The 23,357-nt window shown below is 50.3% G+C and overlaps 1 protein-coding gene across 14 annotated transcripts in view; it reads right to left on the reverse strand.

The window, feature by feature from the left end:
- Positions 1–1,673: 1,673 nt before the first annotated feature.
- C8H4orf51 (chromosome 8 C4orf51 homolog) overlaps positions 1,674–23,357 on the reverse strand; it is a 75,474-nt gene continuing 53,790 nt past the window's right edge. For 7 of the 14 annotated variants that reach the window (XM_070047484.1, XM_070047482.1, XM_051820046.2 and 4 more), the window contains 5 exons: positions 21,275–21,335; positions 21,028–21,184; positions 20,380–20,453; positions 17,558–17,721; positions 1,674–1,866 (listed from right to left, as the gene is read on the reverse strand). In XM_070047484.1, coding sequence (XP_069903585.1) covers positions 17,561–17,721; positions 20,380–20,453; positions 21,028–21,184; positions 21,275–21,335 — 453 coding nt within the window. In that variant the 3' untranslated portion in view covers positions 1,674–1,866; positions 17,558–17,560. The other 7 variants (XR_007909393.2, XR_007909394.2, XR_007909396.2 and 4 more) reach the window with 7 other exon arrangements.

Genomic DNA, 23,357 nt, shown 5'->3' on the forward strand with positions numbered 1-23,357 from the left:
AACCCAGGGTTTGGACACCCATGGTGACGATGCACACTGTTATTATATAAGCACTAACAGCCGTCAGGGTTGAGAGCGTATCTATCATTCAGTGCAGTGGCGCTGGCTCCTTCCTGAAATTGTTTAGTGACATTTCACAGTATTCGCCAGCCTTTCCCTCTCCTGCTCTACATCATTCTAGTGACCCCATAGCCAAAGGGAAGGAAAAACCAGATGAATAACTCCATTTATCTTAATGAAATTGGGCAACTAATGGGGGCGGGGGGAGTGTCATGTTTTGCAAGCTAAACAATCATCTACCCAAATGCAAGTAATAATAATTCACTGTTCAAGAGAAATACCAGGGACAGACAATGAGACAAAAAAACAAAAACAAAAAAAGGAAAATCACACTTGTAGGTTAAAACAACACTTTTTAAAAATCCATTTTAAAACTCTGCCCATTGGAGACCTTCCCCAGGAATCTGTGATGATTGATAAAAATACATAAAGCAGCAGATGAGAATGTTTTGCCTGGTTCACAACTTGCAAGCTTATAAATATAATGTCCTTTGCTTATTTCAAGAAATTGTGAACCACTTCTCTCTAACATTTAAAATGATCAGATTTACTTTAGGGGGAAAAAATGGATAATACAAGAGAAACCACACTGAAAATGGCCAGACGCTAATCAGACACTATTTCCATCCAAGAAATGGGTGGAATGCACATGACTGAATCAAGTTTTCCTGTTTGAGTCAAGTACCAATTTTGTGTCGAGGTGACTGATATTTAGTGAGAGTAATAAAATATACCCGACTGCTTTGATTGTTGCCTGCACCGGAGGCACGAGTGGCTTCTCTTGTTTGGCCTTAGACTGCGCCGCTACCTCCTGTTCTCCCTGCAGGTAGCGATATAAAGAACATCGCCCTCAGCCTGGTCATCTTCTCCCCTGAAATGGGCTCCCAGTGACGTCTGAGGATGGGTCTGGGAGCAGAGCTGCTCACGACAGGACAGACGGCCCCTCCCATCTCTACAGCATGGGATCCGGGCATCTCTAAGCTGGCCAGTCATCTGGCCTTTGTTTGCATTTAAATCCAAGAACACAGACACTTTTCCCACTGTCATGCTACAGAAATAGATTTTAAGCAGACACCCAAGGCCTTGTCTTCTATAACGTGTCTGTGGCTGACTGTTCACTTTGTGGCCATCCACAAACTAAGCCTGCGCGTTTAACACAGCCCCAGCCCTGGCCCCCAGGAAGCCAGGAGAAGCCCCAAGGCTTGTGGTTGAGCACCTCTAGCTCCTCACCCATGGTCAAGAGCACCACATAGGATCTCTTGCCTACCAGAGGTCACGGGCAGCTGGCAATAAGGGGAAGGTGCACCTCAGCAGTTGCCAAAAAACAGGTGTAAAATCACCCCAGCGAGAGCGCCAGGAGGGGCTCCAGGTGTGGTGGGGGTAGAGAGGGAGGCAAGGCGACAGCGGCGAGGGATTCCATCCGTGCCTCCGGAAGACCCAGAACGTACAACTGGGCTCCCTCCCAGCAACAGCTTGGAACCTGAGAGCAAGATCACCAGGTAAGAGGGTACCCTGGAAGGCTCGGATTGCAGCCCCAAGGAGCCGGAAATCACAAATATTCCAGGTGGTGCAGGCAGCATTCTTACCTACAGTGTTTGCCCGGAACAGAGGAGTCTCATACAAAATGGAGTTTATTTTGTGAACAGCTACAATTTACTAAGGCAAATGTCCGTAAAAAAAAAGCCCCGGAGATGAGTGAAACGCAGTCCAAGACCCCCGTTCTACCCCTGTCCAGGTTATTCATCAACACCTGTTCTTCTTTATGAAGTAGATTTCTCATTCACAGTTCTTCCTTGAGAGTTGGATCTGTAAAACAAGAAAATGCAAATTCTGCTCACACTGGTAGGTATTACCAAAGGGAAAAGGAAAGCCAACTGCCATAGCCTCTTAGAAAGGAAATCCCTTTCGTTCCAGTAAGGTATGGATCATTTAATGAGTTCTAGGTTTCCCAAACAGGCAGATCTGAAGCAGAGAACCAAACTCAACTGAGACTATAAAATTTATTCATTCCCCTCCTCTAGCCCCTACCAGTGGTTTTCTACCCTATTTAGTGAGAATATCTGGATCTCATAGAATGGCTTTCGTTCCTGAGGGACATCACCACAGAGCTGACCACTTGAACTTGAAGCCTAGCCCAGACATGAACCAGGGATGTGATGATGACAAACCATTTACTGAGCATCCTGTACAAAGAGAGGTCTAGCTGGATGATCTCGAAGATCCCTTCCTCTCTAACACAGAGCCGTGACTCGTTCTAAAGAACAAAGAGCCAAGCTTCCTCCTACAGACATGATCGCCAAGAGGGCCCCTCCGTGTTTTCTCAGGGGAGAAAAGAAAACAACTGAAAACATTTTTTTTTCCTGCCCACTTCAAATGTTTGTCTTCTGATTAAAGGCAAATCACCAAGTTTGGATTGCCTGCAGACATTTTGAGGGGGGTTTAAACATAATTTACCAGATTGTGGGTACTTAATCTGGTTAGATGAGTTAGAGGTTAGCCAGAGGAGGGTTCAGAGGTTCAGCCCCGCCCACTCCCTCTGTCCAACTCTGTGTGCCCCCACCCAACTGCTTCCAGCCTCCCCCAGGGGTCTGCTCAACTCTCAGGCCGCCACTTTCAAATGTTTGCTGTAGAAAAGTGGATGGCTCCTTTTAATGAGTACAATGAATGGTGTCTGAGTTTTAGCACAATGAAAGAATATACTAAATATTCTTATATTCCATCTCATTTTACAAAGACTTTCACCCCAGGAACTCTAAATGCATTATGAAAGCGAGCTCCCAGGCACTTCCCTCGGGTGGGAAGGCTCCCCATGTCTGCAGAGACATGGGGAAGTAACTCACTGCCCCCACCATCAGACAAGCAGGGAGAGAGCATGCGCTGGGCGAGGACCAAGGAGTCACCCAGCCATCCTTGAGCCAGACTGCAGGGCTCCACCCAGATCAGCCCAGAAAGGTGAGGCTCGTCCAAGCTCGAGGACTTCCAGGTAGCGAGATGCATTTCCTAGGTAGCTGACCACAGCTTCACAGTGCGTGCTGTGAAGATCGCCAAGCCATGTCACCCGTGTCCCATTTCAAATAAGAATGCCTGTCGGGAGAGTCTCTGTGCAATGAGTCTGACTGGCATTTTCAGATGGCAAAGATCATCCATCCTGTATCTGCTCACCTCCATCTGTCTATCATCTCTCCATCTGTCCATCTATATCCATCTATCTACTTTCTCTGTTCACCAAAAGAGCAAGCCCTGACGAAAGGCTTGAGTCTCACCATTTTGGGGGAAGCAATTCCAAGAACGAAAGTGAGAGGGAGGCAGTGAGGAAGGGAGCGCTCATCCCAGAGCGCACGGCCGCGCTGCTTATTCCTGGGGACAACTGGGATGCAGTCCCTTAGGACTCTCGTGCGGCGCTGTGTGAGTGTTTCTCAGACATGACAGCTCCGCGGATAGGAGGAGGAAAGCTGAGAGTAGCCCCCGAGGAGGTGAATCCAGGGGCACAGCCAGGTTTGCCCCTAAACAGGAGGACTGAGTAGGTCCCACAGGCAGCCACAGAGGTGGCAAAGACGACTTGGGACCGACAGCAAGAGCTTCATGGCAAAGCCAAAGGGAGGTGTTCCCAATTGACCCTGGCCGCAGATGGAGCAAAAAGGCGACCTTGTGATGTGAGGAACAGAAGCATCCGATAAAATGGCTTCACTTTGCATGAATGTGGCCATCGCATTGGCCTCTAGATCAGTGTTGGCTGCCCAGCCACACATCCAACCTGCTGCCTTAGCTCAAAGCCCCTTGCTCCCCGCTCCGGAGAAGGACCGATGGATGGGCAGTCAAGGACAGCCTTGGGTCACGATACTCAGGCCCGGAGATGTTGGCGCAGGAGCAACCGGCAAAGGCTCTCACCATACGCAGGCTCTCTTTAGAGCCCCTTCTCATTGGAGTTCTCTAACAGGACGGTGCTCTCTAGCACTCCGTTAGGGAGAAGGCACTTGACACGCATATGCGATGCCTCCCACCCTGAAAAGCCACCCTGACCTGGGAAAGGCGCATGAGTCCCCAAAATTACCCAGTCCAGGTGCCGGCTTGGGGTGCACCTGGGATGCCTGATTCTGCAGCAAAGCGCCCATCGAGTGCCGGCTACTCTGCTTTATACTGCTCTTACTACTGAGCCTACCAAAGCAGCAGAAGGTGGCCCAGTACTGAGTCCCTGGCACCCATGGGGGAGACCCGGATAGAGCTCCAGGCTCCCGGCTTTGGCCTGGCCCAGCCACAGCTGCTGCAGTCATTTGGTAAGTGACCCAGCAGATCAAAGATCTCTTTCTCTCTTGATCTCCCTCTCTCTCTGTCATTCTGTCTTTCAAATAAATAAATAAACCTTAAAAAAAAAAAAAGTCTACCCAGGCCTCTGGAGCCAGCCTTAAAACCCAAACTAACTGTCCCAACTTACCACAAACGGAGATCCAACAAATGGGTTGGGAGTGACAACCCAGCTAGAAGTAAGATTCTGTCTTCCGGGCATTTTCTCTGTGCGTGTAACTTCCCTAGGAACCTGAGGCAGAACAGAGTAGCTGCACTCAGAGGGAATAGTTCATCAAATCTTAAAATATTCAGAATTAGGGTCTTCGCTGTTTCCTTCCATTTCTAATACATGACAAGCAGTTCTTTCCCTAGTGGAAGATTAGAACAAGCACAGCCTGATGGCGGACTCCATACACACACAGAGCATACATAGGAAGATGTGCAGAACTCACGCACGACACAGGTGTAACGTAATAGCTATGTCTGTGTCCAAGCACTCAGAAGGGAGACGGTCAGTGTTCTTATTCTAAGATTTGTTTGAAAAGACTATTTTTCTGTTGTTCCTTTGTGCTGCTGAAAATAAAAACAGGTTGATGAAAGAGTCTAACATGTGAAAGGAATAATTAAGGGTCAAAGAAATCTCATTTATCAGCATACCTCCTTGCCCAACTTTTGTACAATGAATAAACAGGCATAGCAACGGGTCATCGCTGCACCCTCCGTCAAGGTCCCGTCTCTTTATGGCATCAGACAATGGACATAGCAGCAGCAAGAGCCAAATATGCAGGAGTCTTGGTTACACGAAGAGGCTGTGTATCTTTTTAAATGGACAGAATAATAATTTCCCGCTGAGGAAGGACTTTTCAGTTCGGCTTACTGCCTGTGGATGAGAGGCTAAATGTGTACATGCATGGTTCTGTGTTACAGGATTCTGTGTCTAACGATGAGCCCCTAACATTACCCATAATCCAATGCCTCCACCATCGTTACTCTCCACACCTGTTGTTCACAACATGAAGTTCCCATCCCAGCTGAACAATACTACAGAATGAGTCCAAGTCTATCTATTTCTCTTCCTCAGATGTCCCTCCTACCAATGACTCCCTCTTCTTTTCATTTATTATTTAATGAGCAACAAATCCATGGAGAGTCAGTCGCTAGCAGCTAGTAAAGGAAGGGAGACAGATGAGCTAGTTCCTCTAGCTTTAAGGAGTCTACCAACCATCGGAAGACGTGTGTTTGAGCAAATGCACTGTAACACCAGAGAGGCACACACAAACTGCTGGAGAGATACCGAATAGGTGGCTCCTAGTGCTAACGGGGGGAAAAGGAGGAGGCTTTATGGAGGACATCGTGTGCAATCTGCAATCTAAAGACTGAGTAGGATTTCTGCAGGCAGGGAAAGTGGGGAGGGCACTCCAGATTGCAAGAACAGCTTGAGCAAAGGCAAGAAGGTGAGAAGTGCCATGGTGGATTCTGTCATGCTGGAAGATTCCAGTGAAACCAAACAAAGCCAGCTTGCATAGGGCTTGTCAGGGAGGCTGAGTCCCACTCTGTCTCTACTGAAACAACTCTGTGGTTACTGAGAACAACACAAAATTGGAGGAGAATGGCAGGATTAGACGTGTGTTTTAGGAAGATAATTGTAGCAACCCTAAGACAGAAAGACTCAAGAGGCAGAAAAGGCAGAGAAATGAGGTGTATTCAGATCATCCTAAACTGAACCAGTCATCGTCTTCCCTCTCTGGCCCACCAGGGGTGGGGTCTCGTCTTCCCAGTTCCCAAGCTACAAAACTTGGAATCAGCTTTGCCCTTTTACCTCCTGCCTCCTTTTCTTCCTCCCTCCCTTAGGACAGCAAATCCATCACAGAGTCCTGTTACTCTTCTCTGACAAATATCCCATGCCTCTGTCCTGTCTTTTCCCTTCTTCAATCCTGGAATGCGGCATCCTCGCTAGGTCCAGCCCTGTGCATGGAATGGGACTTTCCCATGTAGAGAGGATGGAGCTCAGAAGAAAGTCCACGATCAGACTTGTAGATGTGGCCAGGATGTCTGAAGACAGCAGGGGAGGTGATGACGCCATGGCAGCAACAGCAATAAATGTGCCAGAAACCCAACTGTGGGAGATGCCAACGCCAGTGGAGGCTGGGGGCACAGACAGGGTGGAGGAGGCGGAGGCGGTGGAAACACCAGAGAAGGAGGAGAAATGTGTCATCAGAAAAGCTGATGGAGGCCGGCGCCGCGGCTCACTAGGCTAATCCTCCGCCTTGCGGCGCCGGCACACTAGGTTCTAGTCCCGGTTGGGGCGCCGGATTCTGTCCCGGTTGCCCCTCTTCCAGGTCAGCTCTCTGCTGTGGCCCGGGAAGGCAGTGGAGGATGGCCCAAGTGCTTGGGCCCTGCACCCCATGGGAGACCAGGAGAAGTACCTGGCTCTTGACATCAGATCAGCGCGGTGCGCCGGCCACAGCACGCCGGCCGCGGCAGCCATTGGAGGGTGAACCAACGGCAAAGGAAGACCTTTCTCTCTCTCTCTCTCTCTCTCTCACTGTCCACTCTGCCTTTCAAAAAAAAAAAAAAAAAAAAAAGGCTGATGGAGAGAATGGCATGTAAAACTGTACAGAAGTTTGAGTAGGGTGAGGTTGAATCCCATAGCCTTTAGCACTTTGACGGTCCTTGGCGATCTTTAAGGATGCCACCTTGGTGGAATGGAAACCAAATTCTAACGAGTTAAAGAATGACTCCGGGGTGAGGAGCTGGTGGCCGGGACAGGTGTCTCTTCCTATCCTAAAGTTAGTAGTGAAAGGAGGTTCATGCATACCTAGCTCTTCCCCAGAGATGCCAAGTCTTCCATGTCCACCCTGGGAACTCTCACTTTCTCCCAGTCCCTACCCCATCCATGTACACAGCTGGTGTCCTCCTCCCCAGCCACACCCCAAACCAGCTTTCCCTTTCTTCTTGGTGTCAACTCATCCTCCAAAGTGCACGCGGACCGGCTCCACGCCATCCTGCTGTGGCTGCTGGCCAGGACAAAAGGCATCCACAGGAAACAGAGGCTACGTGTACAACACTCAATACCACTCCCGCTAAATACAAAGTCTGGACAAGCACAAAACACGAAGCCGAAGGATGGAAAGTCGGACTCGCCCAACCCCTCACCCTTCTGCTGCTGCCAGAATTATAAAACAAGGATTCCCATCTGGGTGGGGGGAGAAGGCTTGGAAGGTTTAAAATAAAAAGACGAATGTGGCCAGCCAGCCCAGTCTGAGTCAATACCGAAAGGTTAGAGCTAGGAGGTAAACCTTGCAGCTTAAAAGTGGTCGTTTACCTTAAAGCCCAGGTCTCACGTTGTCCTGTCACTTTCTTTTTTGTTTTTTAAGAATTATTTATTTATTTGAAAAGCAGAGAGACAGAGAAGAGAGAGAGAGAGAAACAGAGAGAGACAGAGAGAGAGAGAGATCTTCCACCTGCTGGTTCACTTCCCAAACATCTGCAATAGCCAGGGCTGGGCCAGGCCACAGCCAGAAGGCAGGAACTGAGTCCAGGTCTCCCATATGGGCAGCAGGGCTGTCACCAGCTGCCTTGTGAGGCACACGAGCAGCAAGCCGGATCTGGAGTGGAGCAGCCAGGACTCAACCTGGCACTCTGGTACGTGGGCCACCAGGAGGCAGCTCAAGGGCAGCTCAGCCTGCTGAGTGCTGCAGACCTAACCCGGATGGGGAAGGATTGGATCTCCAGTCCTGCAGCTGGAGAGTCGGCAACAGCACAGTCCCACTGCCTGCTCTTGCTGCCGCATCGCCAGCAGGAATAAAATCACCCTCAACAGACAGAAGGGGAAGAAAGGAACCGGGTTTATGCGATAGAAATTAAATAAGCTGGGTTTTATTCAATACCATGAGAAAATTATTAATTCATGCCAGACACACAAATACAAACATTACCACACTGAAAGCATTCGCTCTGAAGGGGACCATCTGGCAGAGCCTCGCAGCCCGCACTCCGAGAAGCACAGTGTGTGTCACCGTGGTGGGCTCGTCCACCAAGGCGGCAAACACAGGAAGCGACAACTCCAGGGTGCTGAGGGGAGCACCTCGCGGTAATGGCAACCGCTGGGAACTTGTCACATATCGTCCAGAGGCGGGTCTGGGCTTACAAATGCTGCTTTATGAAAACCTAGAAGTCCAAAAACAAGAGGTGGTCGGTATTTTAGAATCCCTCAATAAGACGTGAGTCCATTGCCTGGGCACCGAGTTTCAGAAGGGGATTCACGCACCAAAGTAGAAGGCATTGATTGTTCAACATGCAGGCTGGAGAGAAGACGAAGGGGCGGGTAGGCAACTGGATGAGCGGGAGCTACAATTAATTACCGAGGAACCCAAAATGACAACTACAGCATCCGGAAGTTAGAGAGCGAATGCAAGCTGCTTTTTCATAGAACATACTTAGGAAAACCTCATTGCAGAAATGAGAGATAACTATGATATGGATAGCATTTTCCCCTCCCTGGGGGTGGACGGAACAGGGAAAACTTGCAGTCTAGAACTGCAAGGTTGGCTGCTGGTGAGGTCAGCAGAACGTGACCTTTACAGCCTTGGCACTTCTTGAGACCTCACTCCCTTCCTGGCTCTACCTGAAGCCATCGGACAGCCACCCAGCATGGTGTCATCACTATGTATGGACACATCTGAAAAAGGTCCCAGGAGAGGACTGTGTTAGTAGGACACAGGCATCCCTGCTCACCCAGACCGAGGGAACCCCTGTCTTGAATTCTAGTGCGAATGGCAGCATCTGACAGCTGAGAGCTCAGACTGTGTCAGGGGTCTTGGGCCTGGAGCTACTCAGTCGCCAGTTCCCTTTCCATCAGAAGAGTAACTCATGACATGGGCTGAATCTGTGTCCTGTCTCATCCTATGGAACATTTTCACGTTAGACATGAAATGAAATGTTTGACGTGGAATAAAACACCTTCATGCAATCCAAAGCGAGGAGAATTTGGGTGCTCAGAGGAGAATTTGGGCGCTCAATGGTTTTCCTATATTCCTTACATGTTTAGAAGTTTAACAAGTGTTTTTAGCTCTTTTTAAAAGGCAATATACAGGGGCTAGCGCTGTGGCGCAGTGGATTAATGCCCTGGCCTGAAGCACCAGCATCCCATATGGGTGCCGGTTCTAGTCTCAGCTGCTCCTCTTCTGATCCAGCTCTCTGCCATGGCCTGGGAAAGCAGTAGAAGACGGCCCAGGTCCTTGGTCCCCTGCACCCACACAGGAGACCTGGAAGAAGCTCCTGGTTCCTGGCTTCGGATCGGCACAGCTCCAGCCCGTCGCGGCCAATTAAGGAGTGAATCATCAGATGGAAGACCTCTCTCTCTCTCTCTCTGTTACTCTTTCAAATAAATAAATAAATCTTTTTTAAAAAGGCAACATACACATACGATAAAATAAGATCCAAGTCAATGACAAGGGTTCAGGAAGAGAGTGAAAGAGCCTAATTTAATGTTGGTTTGCATCTTGTTCAGGGTGCTAGTGTAGGCTGAATACCAGCTTGAGTGTGAACCTTTCTCAAACCTTGCCCCTCTGTGCCACATCAGCCGCAATGCACGGACCTACACAATCAGTGGGACAGCCTCCTCAGCCTAGAGTAGTGAACTGGGCAGCTGGGCAGAGTTGCACAGGTCAGACCCCAAGCTAAGAGTCCTGTTGTGCTGGAGTCTTGGTCACTGTGCTGCCTTTTCTGTCCAAATCTATATCTCTTCATAATAGCTCATCTTACGACAAGTGAGATCACTAAATAAGGGAACAAAGTATTTGTCTGTGCTTCTCAGAAGCTACCAGCCACTGAAGAGAACTTATAGGCAGGAGATGATACACGAACGACATACAGGGAAAGAGAGTTACAGAGAAACAAGTGGGATGTCAGGGCATCCAGTTCCACTTCTCATTCTACCAAAGAAGAAATTATGGCTTGGATATGCAAAAAAGAGAGAGAGCCAGAGAGAGATTTTTGGTTAATCAGCAAGAATTATTTATGTAACTCACTGTAACCCATGGCAGTCTTGTGGTTAGGCCTCAGCATCAAATCACATAGACAATACTCCCACAGAAAAAATACAATTAACAGCAACTTGAGTCTTAGATTTTCCATGAAGCAGCAAAGAGAGGAGTATATTTTTAAGATCTTAAAAGTCTGCTTTACCTGTTTTCCTTAACCAGCAACGAATCTCTCCAAGCCTTACTTCTCTCTCTTTTTCTATAGCCTCTTAAAACCCCCTCCAGAACTTGGGCCACACAGGCCCTTCCCTCTCTCCCTCTGTACTTGATTTTATGGATCAATTTAACCTTTCGGATTTCTTCTTCCCCACCCCACATCCTAGAACTAAAGAAAGACCTGAATCTTCAGGTGGAAAGTGCCTTTCCTTCCCTTTACAAATAAAGTCACACACAGTGATATCAAAATAGAACTAAGACAATCCTACAAGGTATTAACAGGATAGAGAGCAACTTCCCACCAAGGAGAAAGATTCAGATCTATAGGAGACTGCTCGTCAACAGCAGCCGTTTCAGCTTAGAAATGATCAGGAAAAATACACCTGTACTCAGAGTTCTCTAACAAGCCAGATGAACATTCAGAGGTCAGAATAAATTCTCAGACACACAGGCCCTCAGAAAAATGCATGACTCACTCTCTGACAGAGAAGATGACAAAAGAAAACCTATCACAGGATGTATTCCAGCAATTAGAAAACTGAATCTAAAAGGTAGTCTTCGGCTATAAGCGAGGACTGTAAGTGGTCAAGGAGAGTGTATTAATATATTCATGTTTATTTTTGTTATGAGAAAGTGATCTTTTTTCAAAGGTTGGGAAGAAAGGAAGGTAGAAAACACAACTTAATTATTTATTTCCATTCTATTCTACATTTGCATGATATAAGGAGATTTCAAAAGGTTCATGGAAAATGGAATTAAAAGATAGGTTTGTTTTGGTACAAAAAAGAATATGAAATTCAATGGATAGTTTTTTCATAAATCATATGCTCCATGAAGTTTCTGAAGATCCCTTGTATGTCACTGGGAAATGCTTTTCACAAAATGCTTTCAGATAGATTGCCAGTTGCCAGAACCACAGGACCTACAAAATATGCTTTTAAGAGGGAACCATGTTAGGAAAATATGAACTCCAGCCAAACTTGGAAACACAGTTGCTGAGTTTAGTGATCCCTTGTGCCATGGACACTGGCAGCCTTCTACAGTCATGGTGACGACACCTCTGGATCTGAGAAGAGTTGACAGACCTGAAATTTAGTAGAGCAACACTGGCTCTTGTTCTTATTCTCCCTATCATACCGGACTAGACTATGGTGGACGAGAACAGGGAAGGTGAGAACAATGATACTCCAGACTGGCTGATGAGCTCAGAAGGGTTTCATGAGATGTCCAGGCTTTGTGGTTTATGGGCAAGGGCACTCTCACTGCCAGGGGACAGCAGCAGGGCTCCTGCTCTGCCCAGGAGGCCCTCGGATGAAAGATCTTGGGCTCCACAAAGGCTCCTGTTGCGAGGCTCATACTGCTGCTGCCTATGTCATATGCCATGAATTTAGGGCTTGGAATCTCTCACTTGAACTTTTTTACGCCATCCCTAGTGTGTGCCAGAAAAACAGCAGCTGCCAAAAAGCAGACATTTTCCTGTCTCTAAAAATAAAATGCTGGCAATGCTGCAGGCCCCTGTGCCAAGACCTGGTCCTTCCCAGCATAAACAATAGGTAGTCAAGTCGATCAGAGGTAAATACTGAGTCCTAACAGGCCGAAGGCCAGCCTGAAATGCCTGGGTCAGGGCATGTGCACCTCCCTAACCAGCTGGCGGAGGGCACCTGCTGCCCCAGCCAGGGACCAGGTGTGGCTGGGAGAGGGGAAGGACCCAGGTCACACCAGAGACCTTGACCCAGTGGAGGTCCTGGAGCTCCCCCCCCCCCCACACCTCCCCAAGTCCTGGGCATACAGTGAGAGATCTCAGAGCCTGTGAGATCCTCTGCAGAGAAAGCTCCCTGGGAAGGAAGCGTTTCATAAGCATCCTTCACTCACCACCCGAAGCTGCACTTGTCACCTGTCAAAACCTTTCAACCCCAGCTGAGCACCTCACCTGCTACACAGAGGCCCAAGAAAACCTCCTTAGTGTCTGAGTGCTGCAACAGAGTCAGCAACCCCGCTCTAATTGCCTCCTGGCTCACCAAACGCTTCCACGGCATTTGTTTAAGCCCCTGTGCCTTGTCATTAGGGTTCAAATCTTCCTGAGACCATATGCTTCGCTTTTTACTGATTTGGGGACCTGAAGGGACTCAAAGGAGTTTGGAGAGGAGAGGGCCTAAATATAGCAAATATTTGCCAGCATAATCACTCCATAAACAAGCTGCAGTGGAACGGAGCGTAGGACCGACCCAGGTGACGGATGTCACTCACCCAAGCGTCACATCATAAATAAAACTGAATGAGCCCATTCTCTCTCACGCAGCACCAGGGTGACGCCTGTTCACTCTATAAATATTTATGAAGTCACCATCCTTAAAAGACTCTCTTTTTCCAGGTAAGTAGATGCTAATGAAAAAGTTATGCGGAGCTTTTCCTGCAATTATGAAAACGTCACGATAGCTTTTCAAGTGCATCTCGTGGAAAGGAAAACAAAAAAAAAAAAAAAAAAGAGAGAGAGAGAGAGAGAGGAAAAGGAAAAACCAGCCGTGATGCCATGCGGCTGCTCTACATGGAGATCTCGTTTAAGCCAGTCAAGGATCATTCTCATCTGAAAAGTGACAGCCTCCTCTGGTGGAGGTGAGTGGGGACAGGAGGAGGAACGCCATCAGTCCCTTAACCCAGGCCTGCAGAATGAAGGGAGCAAAAGCACATCCTTGTCACCCAAGATCAGAGCCCTCCCACCACCCCTTGGCTGGGGGAGAGGAGGAAGAGAAGGAGACATTCTCCTTAGCGCTCAGCTTTCTGGGCCTGTCTCTTAGTAACAGGAAAAATGTACACCTCCCCCCATTACCCTGCTCATTTGAAAAGAATTCCCAGAATGTGGGGATGTGTGCCTGGTGTCTCTCTGGGGCTTATGCAAAGTCCACCCCTCTTGCCATTGGTTACTCCCTCTGATTGCATTAGGAATGGCACACTAGACACCCCACCCCCACCCTCACCCCCACCCTGCCCCAGCACTACACTGCTGCAAAGGACAGCCCCCTCTGGTTCCTGGGACCTCCCCCGCCCGCCCCTCCTCCCAGTCACTGCAGCAGTGTGCCACCTGGGACTCTCAAACCATTGTCTCCACTACAATACACGCTAATTTTCCTGTCACTTTGCAGCTTACATGTTATTCATCTCTTAAATGCACCAACGCCCTTGCCCAAGTCCAAGCCTGCTCCTTTCCCAGCGATGGCCTCCTGCCTGGGCTCCGCTCCCCTCCAAACCTCAGGGTGGCCCCTGCTCCAGCAGACCAAGACAGCCCCGGCGGGGAGAGCTGGTGATCATTTGACTCTAGCCTCCGGGAAGTCTCGTTCCACAAAGAACAAGAGGCTCTGGTGTTGTGAAATGAGTCACAGGCTGCCTTGACCGTGCCTATCTGGGGAGGCCAGGGCGGCCATGTATGGTCCGTGCTCCCGGCCACCCACCTCTCCGTGTCAGTCGCGGTGCTCTGCCAGGACAGCCTGAGTCATAAAACGCAGCGCATTCCTTGGGCATTGGGTAGTCTTTCCTTGTTCTTCCTTTGCTTTTGTTTTAGGCAGCACCTGGTTTCATTTTAAAAACCCAAATAAAACCGCACGGTCGGGGTGGGGGTGAGGGGACAGAAAGGAAAGACGAGGGAGAGAAAGGAGAAAAACCCAAGTCTGGGGAAGGCAGGGAAAGGCTGTACCTCCCCAGAGAGGCGAGATGTGGAGCAGAGACTGCACTGCAGGTGAAAGGCGGAGAGCAAGGGGCCTGCTGCCCAAGCCCCCCCCACACACACCCGTGTACGAGAACGCAGCGGCTGACCGGCTCTCCTCCCACCCTCCTGCCTCCCACTAGGCCACAGTACTGGGAGAATCAGTGCTTCACTCATACACCACGCCACCTTCCCCAAGCCAGCCACCTGTGTTGTTGCTGTTGGATGCTTATTGATTTGTAAGGCAGAGAGGGAGGAAGAGAGAGGAAGAGAGAGAGAGAGAGAAAGAGAGAGAGAGATCTTCCATCTGATGGTTTTCTTCCCAAACGCCCACACAGTTGGACAGCTGGGTTTGGGCCAGGCCAGGATCTTCATCTGGGGCTCCCATGTGGGTGCAGGGTCCCAAGTACTTGAACCATCACCTGCTGCTTCCCAGGGCGCTCATTAGCAGAAGTGGGACAGGATCCTAGGCCTTCCGATGCGGGACGTGGAAGTTCTACGTGGCTCAGCCTCTGGGCCGCAGTGCCCGCCCCCTCCTCCCGAGTCTCCTCAGTGAGTCACAGCCTGGTGTCTGGTGAACACTGAGGAACATCGTGTTGTGACGTCCATGACTATAGGAATCGGCCTGTTCCCTCTTTCTGGGATGGCAAACCCTAACTCCCATGTGAGGCACGACTTTCCACAAGTTAACATGTTTCCTGCCCTTCCAGGAGAGAGGAATGGGGGCCAGGGAAGGAGGTGACACAGACCCACCCATTCCCAGGTTACCGTCAAATGGAATTTCCGCGGCCAGGTTATTTTTGTAAACTCCTCTGTGAGGCCTTGACATTGGTGTTTAAGATCAGAACGGAGCCGGCTCTGTGGTGTAGAAGGTTAAGCTTCTGCCTGCAGTGTCATCATCCCATATGGGCTCCAGTTGGGAGTCCCAGCTGCTCCACTTCCAATCCAGCTCCCTGCTAATGCACCTGGGAAAGCAGCTGAGGCTGGCCCAGGCGCTTGGGCCCCTACACCCGTGTGGAAGACCCTGAAGAAGCTCCTGGCTTCAGATGGGCCCAGCTCTGGCTGCTGTGGCCATTTGGGGAGTGGACCAGCAGATGGAAGACCTTTCTCTGCCTCTCCCTCTCACTGTTAACACTGCCTCTCAAATAAATATTTTAAAAAATAAAATAAAACAGAATTCTTATAAGCTAGGCTTTGCACCCAGTTTTTTAAAAAGTACTGAGTGAATGCCTGGTGGCCAGTCCGACGATGGAGAGCTGTATTTCCTTGTAGTAAGAGTAGTGACCACAGCACAGGCCCAGGGTTTCTAGGTCCCAGACACCGGGCTGCGAGCTCCAGCAAAGGCCTCTGCCTCCCTCTGCCTGAGATTCTCCAGTGAAGCTGCCAGGGCAAAAATCCTGGAGGTTCCTGAGTGGCTCCAGGGCTGCGTTTCCAATGCACGGTTTTGGCGAGTTTAATGGAAACCATAGGAAAGGTTCCCGGGAATCAGCCCAGATGGCTCCCCTGGAACGCATTTAGCCCAACCTGGACTAAAGGCCAAAAATACCCACTAGGAGTCTGGGGGTGGGGAGGGGGGAGAGGCAACTTGCAAGGAGCTTTCCACCCTGGCAGTCTCGGGAAACCGGGCTTAAGGGGAGCGGGGCGTGAGGGCGGGCCTGGGCCGCGGGCAGGGCTGGGAGGCTGCCCCAGTCCTACCCCGGCCCGGGCCTCCCCACGACGCCGCCGCAGTAGTTGTGGCCCTCTGTGGCCCCGGGCGGCGGCGGCGGGGGGCTTCTCCCCGCGCGCCTGGTGAGGCGGTGCCGGGGCCTCCCGCCAGCTCGCCGCGCACCGCTGGGGGAGGAGAAGGAGGCGGGCCGGGCCGTGTGGGCGGCACGATCCGGGGCCGGGAGAAGGCGGGTCGGGGCCGAGGGGAGGCCCCGGGGCGTGCTGGGGAGGAGGATCGCCTAACGGGAAGGTGTAGGAGGAGGCCAGGAGCTGTCCTGTGGCTGCTGGGAGGGGCACGGTGAAGGAAGGAGGCAGATCCTGGCGGAAGAAGGGCTAGGGTGCTGGGGAGGAGGAAGAGGACCACAGAGGGAGGAGGGCTGTGGGCTCAGGAGAGGAGGACAACCGTGGTGTGGAGGAGGCGGTGTGTGTTGTGGGGGTGGAGGTGGGCGGACCATGGGTGTGGGGGGATGGTGGAGGGAGGAGGACCATGGGTGTGGGGGGATGGTGGAGGAAGGAGGACCAGGGGTGTGGGGGGATGGTGGAGGGAGGAGGACCAGGGGTGTGGGGGGATGGTGGAGGGAGGAGGACCAGGGGTGTGGGGGGATGGTGGAGGGAGGAGGACCAGGGGTGTGGGGGATGGTGGAGGGAGGAGGACCAGGGGTGTGGGGGATGGTGGAGGGAGGAGGACCAGGGGTGTGGGGGATGGTGGAGGGAGGAGGACCAGGGGTGTGGGGGGATGGTGGAGGGAGGAGGACGATGGGTGTGGGGGGATGGTGGAGGGAGGAGGACCATGGGTGTGGGGGGATGGTGGAGGGAGGAGGACCATGGGTGTGGGGGGATGGTGGAGGGAGGAGGACCATGGGTGTGGGGGGATGGTGGAGGGAGGAGGACCAGGGGTGTGGGGGATGGTGGAGGGAGGAGGACCAGGGGTGTGGGGGATGGAGGAGGGAGGAGGACCAGGGGTGTGGGGAGATGGTGGAGGGAGGAGGACCACAGGTGTATGGGGGGGATGGTGGAGGGAGGAGGACCACGGGTGGGGGGGATGGTGGAGGGAGGAGGACCATGGGGGGGGGGATCGTGGAGGGAGCAGAAGGGCCGGGGACATAGGAAGAGGGGTAAGTAGAAGAGACGGACCTCCTGGCAGCGGCAGGCAGCGGAATAACAGGAAGGCAAGAGGGGGCGCCCGCTGCGGGCTCAGGCAGAGCTGGGCGTGAAAGGCGCAGGCCCTGGGCCTCAACGCCCTGCTTGCAGGTCGCAGACCTCCTGCTGGAACCTGGCAGGGAAGGCGCGGGCGGTGCCAGGAGAGACCCTGAACGCAGGGACACCTTCTCACACCCCCGCAGGGGCCGCAGGCCAGGGCGGGAGAGACCCTGAACGCAGGGGCAACTTCTCAGTCCCACGCAGGGACCCCAGGCCAGGGCGTCTTTTCTGCACTTCTAGGGAGGCGACTGCGCCCCACGTCTTCCTTTTGAGAGCTCTTATCAGTTCTAAGGATCACTCTGTCTCCCTCCTCCACGGACAGAGAAAAGCAGTGTGTGGGGGTGGGTTGGGGGTGGGGGCCACCCGGGGCCCAGGGAAGGGCCGGGCACGGGCGCGCTGCGGGGCCTCTTACCGCTCAGTGCTTGTCCCGCAGACTCCGGGCCTCCTGCGTTGCGGCCTCGCGGCATCTCAGCTGAAACGCAAGAACGGCCTTCCCCGACCACAATCCGAGTACTGATCGGCCTCGGAGTCTTCGGAGGACACCGTCGAACTTCCAGAACCCCAGTGCTTGCGAAGCTGCGGAGACACGGCTTGCCTGTGAACGCGCGCTCACCCACAAAGGGCGCCTTTCCCCACGCGATGAGAACGAGGTGGTCCCAAAGCAGACAGCACTCGTGAGCAGGAGGTGGGCTGGCGCCTGCCGCTTTCACCTCGCCTGGAACCTTCCCGTGTCATAGGCTATCAGAATCACTACAGAAGCCCCCACAGTCCCTTAATCCTCCTGTAGCCAAAGAGCCTCCTCCAACCCCCTCCCTCCTTTTCCTTTCATCCCAACATTCTTCAGGGTGCATTTCTGGCTTCATTCAAAAAATTATGGAAAATGCGTATTAGGAAAAAACTACACATGATTTCAAAACATATTTCTGCACCAAAACAAACACCTTTTAACCTCATTTTCCACGCAGGTTAGAATCACAGTGGTGCATCATGAATTCCGAGACTAGGACCTAACAATGTAAATATGTAGAGGTTCGTTACCAAAGGCACCAGACACCTGGCAAACACTGCTCAAAGTGAGAATATCCTTAAATAATGGTTGAAACGTTTCATTAAATCCCTGCTTGTTGCTAACGCAGGAATGGGCGTTTTTTTTTATCTCAAAACTTATTTTCCTTCCCCCAAGTAGAACACCCTTTAAAATATAGTAAGATTCGGAGCAGGTATTTGCACAGGGGTTAAGTCGCCCTGTTTCCTTATCAGGGTGCCTGGGTTCAAGTCCTGCCTCTGCTCTGTATGTCAGCATTCTTCCTTATGTGCATCCCGGCAGGCAGCAGGTGATGGCTCAAGTGCTGAGATCAACTAGACGGGTTCTTGCCTTCAGCCTGGTTCAGACCCAGCTGTTTTAGGTATCTGGGGAGTAAACCAGCAGGAAAACCTCTCCCCCCCCCCTCTTTCAAATGCAATGAAAATAAAGCAATTTTTAAAATAGGTACAACGACTTGCCTTGTCTCATAAGTTAAGCAATCATGATTTTTTTTTTCAATCAGGACTGTAGGGCCAAGCTTTCTCAGATAAGCTCCAATATTAATAGTGGGGGGTATGCAGTGCGGGGTGGGGGTACGTTTAGTTTCTTCTTGCATCACCACAACAGGAGCAGGGTGTAGTGTCACTTATCGTCCAGCATGGCTGACTTACCGGCGGTGGCTGGGTGCACAGAGAATTCCCTCTCGGGGAGAAGCCGGGGAAGCACCTTACAGAGAACGGCAGCTGTTTGCTGGAACAGCTGCAGACACTGATTGGCAATGGAATCGCTTGGCAGCGGCACAGCGCTGTGCAGCAGGAGGGATTATTTATTTAACAATAGTTAATGATTCTCCCAAGCCATTCCCAGGAGGCCAGCAAGCAGTACGAGACTTTCAGGAAATCATCTCCCCTTCCTAGAAGCAGCCACCAAGCCCCGGGGGTGCAGGGAGGTCTCTGGCTGCCCCCACAAGATACAGAACTTGCTGTGGACCACACAGCTTCAAGTGCCCCCGAGTAACCCCTCCACAGCCTGCCACAGCCCTGCCTTCCTGTGCTTGAAATGCACCAGGTCCTCAAGCAGAAAACTCAAGAAAAATGCACCATTTTGGTTACCATTAAAGTAGACTAGCTGTCTGGGAGCCAAGGGGGATCATCCAGCCCTGTCCCATTAGCTAAATTCATCAGATTCTCAAGTTCACGGCTGTGGACCAGCATTTCCGAAGTGCTATGTGTCTGTAACAGGTGGTTCTGTGATTATGTCAGCTGGTACTTGAAAAACTTTTTTTTTAATGCTCAGGATTTTTTTTTTCTAACATGAGGGGAGTTCAAAAAGTTCATGGAGAAACAATTCGAAGATAAGTTTATCACAGTGCAAAAGGTTTTGAAAGCCGGCATACCAGGGGTCTTCAACAAGTTCATGGAAAATGCATGTTATGTGTATCATGCGTGGATTTCAACGTTTTCTGCACCAAAATGTATCTTTTCATTGCATTTTCCATGCATTTTTACCTTCATACACATAGCCAGCATATCACATCAATGGTATTGCAAATATAATTACTTAATGTGAGTGAAGTTTTTTTAAAGTTAACAAAGATATCCTAATAAACAAAGTAGGATAGCAAAAACAGTCATAACTTCTTAATAATTGAACTCAGGAGGGTTCATGGAAAAACCAGTTTTTATTCTTTCTTTCCACTTATTCTGTAAGAATCTCTGCCAGAACTCTAGGACATACCATGAATTGCATTTGAACATCCTGATAGAAATAGTGGGCTTTGAGAAAGTCTGGTTAGACCAGGGAGAACCCCTGGTCTGAAGGGCCACAACAGGGAGCAGGCAGGTGGCAGGACAGGCGCGTGAGGCGGTAGCCCCTGGACCCTGGGCACGAGGGAAGGACACTCAGCATTTCCCACCTTTTTCACAATACCCCCAAATCTCACTGGCTTATTATTTGGACAGTGCAATTCCCATAATCCTCTTTGAGGTTCATTTCTCCCAAGCTGGAAAAATCTATGCAATTGTTCTAGGCTTTCAGGAAGACTGTACCTTGTCTCACAAGAGCTCTACTTTTCATCTGATTATAAATCAGAACAGCCTTTTATACCAGCTCTGAACGCTCACACCCACGGGCAGGCAGACGCACCCGGCAGCCCACTTCCTGTGGCTCCCCAGGGTTCCCCTTTCGGATGACAGTAAGAAGATTCTTACATGACTCAGGAAGCCTTCCCCTTGTCTCTTGTAGTTCAGTAAGATCACATGTGCTGGCCTGGTAGGCCTCATATCTAGGGTGAAAAGGCAAACAATGTGTAAGTGCTGATGGCAGCCAGAGTCTGCTGGGACTTCCTGACATTCCTCAGTCAGTTCTTCCAATCCCAGGTGGGCATTTAGTCTTACTGGTTAAGAAGCCCAAGACCCATATGGGAGTGCCTGGGTTCAATTCCTAGCTCTGGCTCCTGACCCCAGCTTCCAGCTAATGCAGACCCTGGGAGGCGGTGGCGATGGCTCAAGTTGCTGGATCCCTGCCATCCATGGAGGAGATGAAGTTGAGTTCTGTGCTCCCACCTTCAGCCTGGCCCAGCCCTGGCTGCGGCAGGCATTTGGGGAGTGCACCAGCAGATGGGAGATCTCTCTGTGCGTCTCACTCTATCTGCCTCTCAAATAAATCAACACAAATTTTAAAATAATAGTTCCACGCCGGCTGTGGCGGCCATTTGGGGAGTGAACCAACAGAAGGAAGACCTTTCTCTCTCTCTCTCTCTTTCTCTCTGTCTATAACTCTACCTATCAAAAAAAAAAAAAAAAAGAATAGTTCCAAACTCTTTCATATATAATCCCGATCCCGGCCACCGCCACAACCTCCTCATGTACACCTCCTGTTTCAGAGCTGCTGAGTGCTGAGTGGCCCATCTGTCGGATTTCTCCTTCCTGTTACTTCTGCCTCCAACTCTCCTTTTTGTTAGAAGAGGGACAGGAAGGGGCAAGCAGAATGCAACCAGCCTTAAATGGCCCCAGACTATGAAAAATAAGAAAGTATCAGATGGAGATCATGATTAAAATAAAGGCAGAAAAAAGACATCAAGCAGTAGTTTAGGAGGAGACTTACAGATTTTTCCATAACTTCGAGGTGCCGGAGAAAAATCATCAAAGCACCAAATTTGGTGTGCCTGCAAAAAGGAGAGCTCAAAGTCAATCCCAACCACAATAACAGAAACCTAATAAAATTATTAGATTTGGCCGGCGCCGTGGCTCACTAGGCTAATCCTCTGCCTGCGGCTCCGGCACCCCGGGTTCTAGTCCCGGCTGGGGAACCGGTTCTGTCCTGGTTGCTCCTCTTCCAGGCCAGCTCTCTGCTGTGGCCCAGGAAGGCAGAGGAGGATGGCCCAAGTGCTTGGGCCCTGCACCCACATGGGAGACCAGGAGGAAGCACCTGGCTCCTGGCTTTGGATCGGCGCAGCGCTGGCTATAGCAGCCATTTGGGGAGTGAACCAACGGAAGGAAGACCTTTCTCTCTCTCTCTCTCTCTCTCTCTCTCTCTCACTGTCTAACTCTGCCTGTGAAAAAAGAAATTTATTATATTCTCTCTGTAATTCAAAAGACGCTTTGATACTGCTGTGAGAAGCTGCCATAGGCCAGGGGGTGTTTAGTTTAGCAGTTAAGAAGTCCACATCCCACATCAGAGTGCCTGGGTTGAATTCCTGGCTCTTGATCTCGACTCCTGCTTCCTGCCAGTGTAGACCCTGGGAGGCAACAGTGATGGCTCAAGTGACTGGGCTCCTGCTGCCCACGTGGGAGACCTGGATTGCATCCCTCCTGGCTGCCACCTGACTCAGCTCAGTTGTGGTGGGCATTTGAGGAATGAACCAACAGATGGGCAATCTCTGTCTGTGTTTGGCTCTTAAATGAATAAATAAGTACATAAAGAAAGTCTTAAAAATTCACTTTAATAACAGATAATAACAGTAAAATGCAATGACAAAATTGGAGAAAATATTAATGAAGTAGGAGAACAATCCTAGCTTTCATGAGTCTATAAGACAAAGCTAAACATCCTACTAGAAAAATGGCAAAGGAAATAAACAGTCATACCCTATCATTCATGGATTCCAGATTTACAAATTCACCGACTTGCTAGAATTTATGTGTAATCCTAATCCCAAAGTCAATACTAACAGCACCTTTGAGGTTATCTGTGGACATGCCTGGAGTGGCAAAAATTCAAGTCACCAGACAGGTACCTTCCCAGCCTGAAGGTGAACAAGGCAAACAAGGTCGTACTGACGTCAGGTGTCCTTTGCAAAGCCTATTTAGTGTCATATTTTTGCCATGTTTTTTTTTTGGTAATTTCACCATGCGCAATGGCTCCAAGAACTGGGCTGAAGGGCTGTCCAGCATTCCTAAGCACAAGAAGCCTGTGATATGCCTTCCAGAGAAAAGACCTGTGCTAATTAAGATTCCCTTACCTATGATGTAGAACCCTGTTGGCTGTGAGCTCAGTGGTAATAAATTAGCAACCTATATTAAAGTGTCTTTAACAGAAACATACATACAAAGTTACATATTGCTCTGCTGGCAAAAAACATTGTGATTGGCGGCTCACAGGATCCTACCCTGGCATTTCCTGGGAGCAATGGTTCAGTACTCCTTAATTCAGAGTTCAAGGTCAAGGCAACATTTAGAAACATAACTACCGCAAATAATGAGAATCAGCCTGAAGAACTATCAACAATTAATAAACATAAGATACTCAACTTCACTGATAAATAAATGAAATTGAAAAAATTTTAATATCCTCATCTACCAAATTGGAAAGCACTAAGATTATTTTTTTACAGCCAGTGTTGGAGACAGCGCAGGAAAAGGCACTCTCTTGCACTGTTGTTCTGGAAGGCAATTCGGCCATATAGAAGTGGAGTGAGACAGGCGCATGGCACAGTGGTTAAGACACTACCTGGGCTGCTCAGACCCCGGAACAGAGGGCCTGGGTTCAAGTCTTGGTTCTGCTCCTGATTCCAGCTTCCCACTAATGCACACTCAGGGAGGCAGCTGGTTGTAGCACAGGCACTTGTATCCCTACAGATGGAGTTTTTGGCTTTGGCCTGGCTCAGCCCTGCATGATGCACGCATGTGGGGCATGAACCAGCATACGGAAGATTCCTCTCTGTTGGACTCTCTGTCTCTGCCTTTGA

This window comes from Oryctolagus cuniculus, chromosome 8 (assembly GCF_964237555.1).
Source record: "Oryctolagus cuniculus chromosome 8, mOryCun1.1, whole genome shotgun sequence".
Taxonomy (NCBI): Eukaryota; Metazoa; Chordata; class Mammalia; order Lagomorpha; family Leporidae; genus Oryctolagus; species Oryctolagus cuniculus.